Below are 12,133 nucleotides of genomic sequence, written 5' to 3'. Positions count from 1 at the left end.
TAAAAGAAAATGCAATGCTCGTATTGATGTCCGGCGCGTCGATGCGTTTCAAAGAATTGCATCGATATTTATTTTATCGTACGCGAGTAGTCATTTTCGATGGAAATTTTTCACATTTTTATCCACTAGTACGTCAATTATACGAAAAGTGGATCGATAAAAATAATGCACGAACGACGAAATTGGATCAGCGACGTACGAAAATTATTTCACGCTTTTCGATAGCGATGCACAAAAATGCATCAAACTAATGCAGAAATTTGGAGCGTACCGTTAGATCGTTCAAGCTTGTCTCGTTAAAGTTTGTTCAATTTCTAAATGTATTCAAAATACAGCTCTACCCGGTTGCGTGAAATACTCGTGTATAAATGTTGGCTTTGTTTCAAATACACGAAACTTGGTCGTTTTCGCTGAATCGTTTGATTCGAGTTCCACGTCGGTAGAACGAAGGTTAGTCGCGTGTTTGTAAAGTCGTTGACAATTAGTCGGATTGTAAATTTTGATAAACTCGAACGGGGTTGTGGAGTGAGAATGATAACGCATCGATAAGCGTCGCTCCGCGATGCCGAGTACATTTTAATAAATAAAATCGTATCAAGATCGTAAGTAGAATTTTTCGAGTGGTAAACAAATTAAGTTCGTGCGACGGAATAGTGAAAATACAATTTCGTTTGGTAAAATATTCCAAACGAGTGTCGATTCTTCTTTTTCGATCCATTGTTCGTTGTTTCCACTTACCCTTCTCAATTTACCATAATTTTTTACACTTATCCATTTTTATCAGATTTCTAAAGCGATCGGTACCCCGAGAATTTTTAACATCGATTTTCTTCGAAACCAAGAACCATTTCAATGTTCTCGAGATATTTTATTTATTCGTTTATAAACGGAAATATTCTATCGAGCGCAATAATTATACAAAAATCGAGTTGGTATTTGGACAAAGATACTTCAGAATTTTTATATTATTGTCACGTGTACATGGACGTTTACCAAGTAACGTTTACCAGACGATATATTTGGTTCATAATTAAGAAATTTTTGATTTTATTTCCAGTTTGCTTGCACTGTACTCAATGCCTACTTTTGAAATCAGTTCTCCTCTTATTTGTTTGCAATGCTCGATTAAGTTAAATATTAAATGTTTTCTCGATACCTGCTTCCTACTCTGGACGAGACCGAGTAATTCAACCAGTTAGGATTAAAGCTCATTGGAAGGATTTCTTAAGAGCGTGTATTCATTATTAATTGGATGTTCGTTTCTGCGTTACAGGCTACCGAAATGTGGTATGGAGTATTGAAGCTACTGGTGTTAATAACAGTTCTGCCACATCAATTAAGGTACACAGTTTTCGTTGTACATATACTTTAGCGCACTCTAAGTTCAATTTTTCGGTTAAAGCAATTTAAAGTAATCTTTCGAAATATTTCAATCTGTAGTGTATACCAGCAGGTAAAATTTACAATGAACGATTACGTATAGCGACGGGACCGTTTATCGTCGATGCAATTGCATCGAATTTGCAATATCTGTTTACTCACATTTACAATTGATCAGAAATAAAAGAAACGATGGATACTTTCTATATACACGGCAATTATTCCGATGAATTATTTATAGTCGATGACATTCGATCTGTAAAATTTAAAGGGCAAAGCAATTTAATATTTTTTAAAATTAATTATTACCGTACATTTTTATTTGGATTACTCATTTTACCAATAACGAAGTTCAATCGAATCGAAGAGTCAGTTACACCCACCTGGACTCATATTTACCAAGAAAATAATTATTCGAGAAGAGTAGTAATAATTATTCCAAGAAAACTTCGCTAATTCGTCGATACAATTTTTACGAAGCTACAAATGACCGATATATAAAAATTGTTATTTTCATCATCCGCGTCGAGAGAAAGAACGGTCTGGACTCATATTTACCAAGAAAATAATTATTCGAGAAGAGTAGTAATAATTATTCCAAGAAAACTTCGCTAATTCGTCGATACAATGTTTACGAAGCTACAAATGACTAATATATAAAAATTGTTATTTTCATCATCTTTGCCGAGAGAAAGAACGTTAAAGACAATTTCGTTTCGATTGATAAGCATCGTTCAAACGTTTAGAGATTACCGTGCCATAATCGCCCAAACCGATACGATTTTTTACAGGATCGTTCGTTTCTGATTACAGATGTGCGCGGTCAAAAGAGGGAAGCTTCCGGCAGAAGGAGAAGGATGTATTAGACGATATTCTAGGACCAGGACGGTACGATGCACGTATCCGGCCCAGCGGAGAAAACGCAACAGGTGAATATGTAAAAATTTTCTTTCTTACGTCCATTGTACTCCTTTCTGTCTTCCTTACCAAACCGACCAATTATACCAACATATCGTGAAAGGTCGGGTACGATCAACGAGACACCGAAGTCCGAAGAAACTTGATATCCCGGAGTAAGCTAAATCGATTTGTCAGTGATGGCCGCTGATCGAAGTTGCACTTTGCGTTTAGATGTAAGAACAATTGCAACTCCAATAACTCCACGCTCCGATGTTCCAACATGCGTTAACGTTCCGATACAACGGTTTGTTAACAGCTTGTACGATTAACGCGTATTCCAATCGCGATCGAACAATATTCTTCTAGCCCATTGCGATGTTCGAGTATATTCGTCAGCTGCGAAGTCTGTTAAAAAATGATTTTTAAACGTGTCTGTTAAAAACAGTCTTCACGGTTTTAAACTCCTTTTCTCCGTTTTAAAATTCAAATCGTTCCTTGTGTCGCCTTCCGTCGTTGACGAACGGGTCTAACTAATACGATTATTTTCAGATGAAAATAGTTAAGAGATAAGTAAACGTTCGCTGATATTTACCAACGGTAACGCATTCACGGAAACGATTAGCGTTCGTTTAACCCCCCCACCCCGTTGCCTGATTACCGTTTAATTGTCCCGTACACCGATCGTAATATTTACCATCGAACGAGTCTGGCTAACTACGACCTGATCTTGATTTCGTTAATTAAGAATGATTTCGATTTCGTCTTTTTTCTTTCCTTTTTATACACACAGGTATACATATACACGTATACGACCAGAATATACTTGTATTTCACCACGTAAAGTGTCCACCGAATCGAATTCAGTGATCAAAATTCAGAGATCGAATTCAGAGATCGAGTTCAGAGATCGAATTCCGAGATCGAATTCAAAGATCGACACCGTCGGAGTTTCGTAGACTTCCAATCGTTTCTCGAGCGACCTCCGTTCGATCAATACCGTTACCTGTTAATTAACAAACAAAAGTAAACGGAGGAACGATGCGCGGCCATCGGATACCCACGTGTTCGGCGGTCACGTATCACGCCCAATGGCGAATAATTTTAACGAAGCACGTTGAACAGTTTCTCAAGGTACAAGGTTTTCGAGGTGACACTTTGTTGGCGAAGTGCCGGTGAATTTGCAGTCACGTCGAATTTACAGCGTATACCGATGTAATAACGCGCTTCACGAGCAGCGCGCTTTGTGTCGATGGAGCGTCGCGATAAAGACGATCGACCACCAGCTGGCAAACGAATCGTTGGCAATGTGACGGTACAGTTTGTTCGGTGAAAACGAACCACGCATCTCGCGTGCACGTTACACGTACACTCGTGTGAAACCGTGTATTTGGTCACGTTTGGGATACATCTGGGACCGATGGTAAGATAACATTTCATCGAGCGTCGTTAATTGGTTGTACAAGTGTCCTTTCACTCTTCGCGAAACCGTATCTCTAGTCAGCGAGCAATCCAAGGACTCTTGGCTCCCTTCGAGATCTCTTGGATCTCACCTAAGATCTCTCGGAGGCTTGTTAACGTGTTATCGAACGGACGACGATAGATTTTAACAGCTGGACACAGGGGGGTGATTCCTTGTGAAAAAATCGATCGAAAATGTGGAATAAAGATTTTTCGTACGAGTCTTCGGCTCCGAGGTAATCGAGATTGAAAATGTCCGGGGTACTCGTGAAACGTGTCCGACCATCGCTCGTCGTTTCTACTTGCGCCGGTGTTTGTAAATACGTTGGTACGATGCTGTCTCGTTTGAAGTAGCTCTTGCTCTCCGGTTGGTGAAATCGATGGGAAACGGACGATACGATACCATTGCCAATGTTTAAAAATTCCAAGCCAAGTAGATTAAACCGGTAATGGTTGTGACACGCGTACCCGAAGAATTCTCAAACGAAGCCTGGTATCGAGCGATTTTATTCTAAACTTTCCAGCTTGTTTTTGCACCAGGAATTACCGTACGCCAGATTCTATTATTCTATTCTATTCACTCTGAGTATTGTAATTTCGATTAATTAACGCGCGAACAATTACGCTTTTTCGTATGACGTGCAAGCTTAGCTTTGCATTTAGCTTCTACGAGGGAAATGGGAAGAATTGTGAATTTGTTCATTTTTTTTCGATAAAAAAACGGTTCGGTTCACGATGTCGGTGCAAGGAAGTGTTACAAGGGAATCGTTGGTGTACGATGGAACAATTTTTTTTTTTTTTTTTTTGCCGACGGTGTTGTTAAAAGGACCTTGGCGAGGAAAAGAGGACGATATTTCTTCGTTTGGAAACGAAGGTGTTCTTTTTTCGTACCACGAATTTCTTCTCACGTTTTTCTAATTGTACCACACATGGTCGTATAGTTTTACAATTCGGTAAAAAATTTTGTTACAGGGTTATAAAATTTCACACGACGGTTCATTGAAACTTTTTACTCAAATATTGAACACCGGGTTGTTCGTTAAATGTGGTCGAAATTTGCTTTCTTTTTCGTTTGCGAATAAAAATCTCGGACGTTGCGCACAAACGAGAGACGTTGACTGTTAATTTTAGCGGGAAAATGCAAAGATTAGACAACGAATCGCCTGAATATCGATTTAGTTTTATCGTTTTGAAATCAATTCGTCACGAACTTTACGTGTTACTTTTGTTTAGTTTCGTCTATCTGCGCTAGATAGACTTTTCATCTCGTACATCTGCCCGATACCCTCTTTCACTGTGCAAAGAAAATTGTACGATGGCATTGAACGCCTCGGAAAATTGGACCACGAATTCCTATTGTTCGATAGGTCAGAGAAAGTACGTATCGTCGATAATTACAGTCGACTTCGTATCGCCTGGAGCTTGATGCAGCAGTCGTTACACGAAATTTTTAACATACTTTCAGACATACCGTTTCAATATTGTGCTTTCTTTCTGTTAATTATCGGGGAACAAGCTCGCACATTTCGTTCGTGCCATACTAATTTGCAACAACTTCAAAGACATGATTTTTAATTAAAAAAAAAAAAGAAGAAAGAAAGAAAGAAAGAACTAGATATCTCGTGTTTGATGGAAGTTTTCAATTATTAACCGCAAACAAAACGGTCGATTTGGAGTTATATATGGTTGGATGTAAATAGTGGTACAGCTATTCCAGAATATCTTATTGGCAATAATTCCTTGAGAAAACGATAAGTCGAATGTTCGAATTAAATCGTTTTTTAATACGGTCGTAAAGTATTTTATCAATCGACGGAACGTTTGGAAACGTGCAATCAAACGAAATCGTTGTACCATTGTTGCAATGTAAAAGTATTAAGCGATCAAAATGTTCATCCCGAACTATCTAACTTTATTGAAATAATCCGTTTGTGAATTTTCGCAATTTCCGTGAGTGTACCTATCTTACTATTATATATATATTTCGTCTCCCTCGTTACACAGCTATTGTCAATATTATTTTCTGCTTTATTTATCCAATTCTTTCTGTTATATTCAGGATGGATAACGACAGGTGGTGCAATCGAATACGAGTGATTCTTTATGCAAAAATAATTCGAAGACGCAGAATAACATTTTTTTTTCGAGAAAATTGAATTTGTACGGACGCGTCTGATCATTGTCCGCCATTTCTACTTGTATCGGTGTTTGTAATCACGGTGGTATAATATTATCTGCTTTGGCTGGTTCTAACTGAACGTTTGCGAAATCGACGAAAAACAGACAGTACGATATCAATGTCAATGCTTAGAAATACCAATGGAAGTAGAAACGACGAGTAACGATACCCCAAGAATTCTTAAAGTCGATTTTATCGAGGACGAAGATTCAAGTAAAAAATTTTATTCCATATTTTTCATTTATTTTTTCATGAAAGATCCTAATCCGCTGATTGTACCGTTCGTTACCAATTACCTTATACGAGTTGTGTTTAATAACGAGCAAGCCGAGTCTCGCTTTTATATTAATCCACGCTGTGGTTCTAATAACTGGGGCACACATTTTTCATGACATAATTTTAACTTTCCGATCTGTAAAGAAGAAAAATTGTCTTTGAATGTGCCGATGTATATATGTAGATACGTATGCACGTGTGTATGTATATATGTATATCTGTTAACACGGTTGCATCTAGATGGCTGAATGAACTTCAATAAAACTTGATATTTCAGTTCTATATTCTCATTCCAAGATTTGATTCGATTTTGAGAAAAATCGATCTAAGCAAAATAATGGTTACCTTTTATAATTGTTTGATTTCTCTGAATATGTATATATATATATATTCATAATTTGTGAAAATTTTTTAAAATATTCTAAATAAATGGTTAAATTACAAACAAGTAAATAAAAGTTGGTTAGACTTTTTCTATATCTTGTCTAATAAAAAAGAAATATGAAAAAGTATCGTAACGTATTATACTTTGTCGAGTCTTTTTTTTTTTTTAATTTTGATACACTGGTGCAAGTACAATACTTGTTGTATCCTTTTCTTAATAGGACTATCGATGTTTGTTATATAAATCGATTCTTCTCATCGTTTCATGCGTAAAGGTATTAAGGTAGGATAATTGAAAACGGAATCTTTCTATGGTGTTCGTTAACGAACAAATATTTCGATCAGGAAGAATCAATGGAGTCAGATTCACGTGTAGTAAGTGTCGATTATATCGTCTCAGTGCGTGCACAAGTAAACAAGTGCACAAGTAAACAAGTGCACAATTAAACAAGTGCACAAGGCTGCATGGCGTGTGAACACAGATACTATTGGACGTGGAGCGAAATCTCGTTGGAAAATTAAATAAGAAATGTGGAATGAATTTTTACGTATAGAAAGCATCGTTTCTCGAGAAAGTCGAATTCAAAGATTTATGTGATTTGCGTGCGCTCGATGAACGTGTCCGAGCATTGTTCGTTACTTTTACTCGTGTTCGGTGTTTACGTGCATGGTGCTAGGCGCGTATTATCTGATCGAACGATTTCCAGCTGATCGGAAGATAGGGAGCTCGACACGAGAACAAATAGTATCGTGTACCATCGATGTTTGCAATCGGGCACGTTTGTCAAGTTGCACGTGTAACGTAGGAATATTTAAATTCAATTTTATTCAAAACGAAGCTCCGTACGAAACAATTACGTTCCACATTTTCGATTCGTTTGTACACGTAGACTCACGCAATTTAATACCACCTACTCTGTATACGTATGTTTTTTGCACAGCTGGGAGAAGCGAAGAACAATCGCGCGGTACAACTCCGTCGATACTAGTCACTGTATACACACTATGCATAGATACATCTTGCAAATGTGTTTCTCGATGCGAGAACCCCAGTTCTACACCTGGTCCGTGTGTCACGTACGATCTCGGTTTAAACAACCCGTCGTAGCACTTTGCCCTTAGCTTCCAAACTTGCTTTTAGACGTTCCGTTCCTCTGGTAGACGTACATAACACCGTGTATTTTTCCACTTAAACGTGCGCACCACCGTCTCCTTGGAAAAGAAACTAGTACGCGGCGATCGATCGCGATCCATGTGTGTGTTCATCGCTATGTGTGTTATCAAATGCCCGCAAAGTATCTCTCGTTAACAATTGGCCGTTCGCTGGCGATTCACGGTTCAGATCGGTCTCCACGAGACGTAATCGCTTCGAACGAAACGCAAGGATCTTGGTAACGAGCCGATCTGAATTCTTTTTCTCCCCCCACCAACCTCTATCTGCATCCCGAATAATCCTTGACACGGCTGCTCGACCGAACCGTAGGGAACAAAAAAAAAAAAAAAAATATGACAATCTCAAGAACACTCTATAAAATGAACGAAACAAATCATATCCAGTAGAGTATTGTAAGACACGACAAAGATTGACTGACTAAAAGGGGGCTCTATTGTTTTTGCCCTTAGATGGGCCGGCCATTGTCCGGGTAAACCTGTTTGTGCGAAGCATTGCGACAATTAGTGACATCAAGATGGTAAGTATACATAAACCAGTCCAAGAATCTTTAACGCGGTGCAATGCCATTTCTCTCTTGGCGGGTACTTTTTCCTTATTTTTCTGTTGCTTGCAAGATAACGTAGGCGCAAGTAGGTTTAGAGCCTCGGTAACGAACCAAAAAGACCAAAAAAAAAAAAAAAAAACAAAAAAAAAAGTGATGGCCTCAGCACCAACGAGAACGATAACAACAGCAATGGCAGCAGGCTAGCATCGTGTCCCTTCTCCGTTACATTTATTATTATATCAACACCATTCGTCTCGACGGTGGTACCAGACTCAATTGGGAATTTTGCACAAACGTCACGGCCTGGCAGAAAATCGTATCACCGTGCGATGATATTGTAACACCCGTTTTCAAGTAACGAAACTCGCGATTCTCGCGAAAGCGGGGTAGCAATTTCCATCCTTGATACGTGGTCGATAAGAATAACTTTCGTCCGCACAAACAACAACAACGACCACGATTTAGATACTCGGTGTACAGTGTGAACTCTATTGTTGCTTGAAAGCGGGGTTTACGGTAAACATTGTTATCGCGGGTGTAGATGGATCGTTTGGCATCGAAACGAAATGATCGAAGAAAGCGAGAAGTCAACGTACGAAATTTGTGTCATCGCTGTCGTTAGGTTTAGAGTCACGCGAAGCGACTTTTGACGCAAATTAACCGCAAAAGATGTCTATTCGATGCTCTCGTGCATGTTTGAATGGATTACTTCATCACTTGCTTCGATTGCGTTGAAAAGAACGATCCTTGAAACGACTGCGCAGCCCCCGTGCATCCTTTGTGCTGAATCAATCCTTTGATCTGGGAACACCGTGTTGCGCAATACTCACCATAGACCCTGTTGTAGACTCTATTAAAGTCTGTCTGTCCCTATCGATTCATCTACTTTGTTGACCCCGCCGTTGTCACACCACCAGACATCCAGTTATTTATTTCATCTACATATGTATACATGACTCTCCTTAATCTAGACTAAAACTCACACAACAACTAGCATTCTAGCATAGATACAGGCATGTGGCATTATAGCTTCTATGTTCACATATGTACATACACGTTTATACCGCTACATAGAGGAGCACAAACGTTCCAGAGACAAAGAGAGGTAGGGACAGGGGTATAAAAAAAAAGGGGGAACGAAATGCGAGAAGAGAGGATTATTGGCAGTTGGTTTCATAGATTTCGTCCAATTTTTCCCCCCACACCCGATCTGGTAGAGTTTTCCTCACAGTGCTCGACGATTGGTACGCTCGTTCACGTCGACGCGTACAAAAAGAAGTATCCGGTTTTACTTGTTCCGTCCATTCTAGGTGTGAGATCGATGCGAGTATACAGAAATTTTCCGAACGAACCAGACAATGTCGGTAGTAAACAAGCTCGTATATATCGTTTATTCATTCGTTTATTTATTTATTTTTTTTTGCTGTTCAACAGCGAGATGGTTAATCTCGGGTGTCGATCAGGGACCCCGTTAGGTCACAGACCTGTTTACCGTTTAGTTCGTCGCTGAAAGGTATACGAAAGTCGACACGGTTGCAGCGCTTCGAATTTGTTGTGCATGCCTTTTGCAACAGTTGCATCTCCGAAAAATCAACACACAAGGAGCACGTTCGTTTCTTGTGCGTACTGGAGAGGGGAATGAAACTCAAACCTAACATCTTTGGAATCGTTCCTTTCCAGTCGCAAGACTTTCACCCGTCGAATTCGGGGAATTGATAACGATTGATAAGAAAGCGACCAGCAACGCAAACGGTGACAAAAATACGTAACCAATTACGTGAAATGCGGTTGGTCGAAGATGAGTGCTACAGATATTCGCGCAGCGAGCGAGAAAGGAGAGTTTTTCGTTCGACAAGTTTGACAATGTTTTTAGAGTTGAACGATAATCGAGAACCTTGAAATATTTTCGATCCACACTGCAATTTCCTCTCGTCGATACATCGATTCATCGAGGTGTACGTACGCCGTGTTCCACGAAGGAAATACACCGGAACCGAAAGATTATCGTTGAGATTTTCGATATTGATTTCCTTAGGTTCGCAACGATGATGGTCATCGAGACTATTTTCCACGAGCCTTACCTCTGCTGAATTCGAAACGTGCCAGATTTCTAAACATAAGGGAACCTTGAACAATTTTCGAGAACGCATAACATCGAAGGCAGAGAAATATACAGGGTGTTCAAACAAGCAAACATTTCTAGCGCTCATAGCGCCCACCTAAACGAATAATATAGCTTCGATGTACTCACTTGGAATATTTATACTTAACTGGTACGGTGGGGTCTGGGTAAGGTTCCATTGTTTAAATATTCGTAGACATTTTTGAGAAGAGAAAAAATCGAGAAACTGAACGAGTTTCTTCGCGTATAAGAAACAGAGAGATTTCAATAACGCGAGGGATTGAAGCAAATTGCGACAACTTGAAAGACAGGTGTGTCGTCACTCGACTGAAAATTACTTTCGATGGTTGACAATTGCGACGAGCTAAGAGACAAAAATTACCACCATCCGAGAAGAAACAAAAGTTGCGACAACTCGAGAGACGGTACGATATTATTTTATTTGGTGGAGCACACGTTTATCACGAGCTCTTTATTCGTTTAGGTGGGAATTGCGAGCATTGTAAGTTTATAATACCCTGAGAAAAGAGAAATGCGAGTGTTCGTTCGCGTTAATTGAATTTCTTTCGTTTCGTAAATTAGACAATAATATCGATGCGTGTGCAACAAGGACGGTTGACGAGCAACGTGTCCGACGTCTTGTCCTGGTTCATGTAGGGCGGAATGTTACCCAGACACTCTGTATGGCTCAGGACGATACGCCTGGCTCGTTTGGCCTACGATGAGTAACTAATCGAAGTAAATTATTTTTCTTTTTTTTTTCTTTTTTTTTTGTTCAAAAGCAACCACCTAACATCGAGGACAATCGCGGTGCAATCGAACCATGGACGCGACGAGAGTTTTCCGTAATTATATAAATACGTCGTAAATTTGCCAATACACAAGATCGAAGGAATTTGAAAAATTTTGCAACGTCCCTGCGAGCAATTAACCGCGCGGAGTGTGTATTTGCATTATAGGAAAGTTAACGAGTCGATGAAGGAACACGTTACACGTATGCTTGTTCAATATATACGAAGGTTTCTCGCGACGAAAGTAAACTGATTATATTTTCCCCATTACGCTGCGTATCCACTTCACGTTGATAATCGATCACGATAATTATGTTGCTGCTTCGTTTTTGTGGCCAGACGTTTTGATAACCCGTATACGTGCGAAACAATGCTTAAAAGTTCTTAGACATTCAACATGTATGTTGTCTATCGAGTAACGATTGCGATTCATTCCTTAAATTTTCCTTCTTTCGTGTTTCCTTTCGTCGTTTCACACGTCCTTTTCGTTCGATTCGCCTTTGGTATCGGTGTATACTGTTTGATTAGTTCGCTTTTTAAGTATTAGTTCGATTTATCTCCTCCCAATGTTGTTCTCCGTTCGACGGGAAGAGTTCTTTTTTTCCCCTTGTTACAACACTTTAAAAGCAAATGAAAAAGAACCGGAACAGAGCCACAGTTGGATGTAAGTTGATGTAATGTTTAAAATATTTTCCTTAGCGTGCTTTTGTGAGATTGGAATTGAAAATATTTGAAATTGCGGTGCGTTTAAGAAACGAGAACCTCTGGAGCCCGAGTGGACTAAACGTAACGAGTTTTGTGTTCTCTTCTGTACGGTTGCAAACAAAAGACAGTGGTGAAGCAAAAAGACGAATGATAGAAAGATTCATTTTCCTGTAACCTCACGTTTCTCGTAACTGCAACGATGCATTTCTTAAGCGCGATT

At 39.3% G+C, this 12,133-nt stretch overlaps 1 protein-coding gene across 7 annotated transcripts in view; it reads left to right on the top strand.

Annotated features, from left to right (window-relative positions):
• The window catches only part of Gluclalpha (glycine receptor alpha 1), a 47,031-nt gene that overhangs the window by 2,762 nt on the left and 32,136 nt on the right, over positions 1–12,133 (top strand). For 4 of the 7 annotated variants that reach the window (XM_076326396.1, XM_076326391.1, XM_076326393.1 and 1 more), the window contains exons 2-3: positions 1,274–1,341; positions 2,194–2,309. In XM_076326396.1, coding sequence (XP_076182511.1) covers positions 1,283–1,341; positions 2,194–2,309 — 175 coding nt within the window. In that variant the 5' untranslated portion in view covers positions 1,274–1,282. Of the gene's footprint in view, positions 1–515; positions 603–1,273; positions 1,342–2,193; positions 2,310–8,200; positions 8,269–12,133 lie in introns of those variants that run through there. The other 3 variants (XM_076326394.1, XM_076326390.1, XM_076326392.1) reach the window with 2 other exon arrangements.

This window comes from Ptiloglossa arizonensis, chromosome 14 (assembly GCF_051014685.1).
Source record: "Ptiloglossa arizonensis isolate GNS036 chromosome 14, iyPtiAriz1_principal, whole genome shotgun sequence".
Lineage (NCBI taxonomy): Eukaryota > Metazoa > Arthropoda > Insecta > Hymenoptera > Colletidae > Ptiloglossa > Ptiloglossa arizonensis.
The sequence above is the reverse complement of the archived record's forward strand: the minus strand, read 5'-3'. Positions and strand labels throughout refer to the sequence as shown.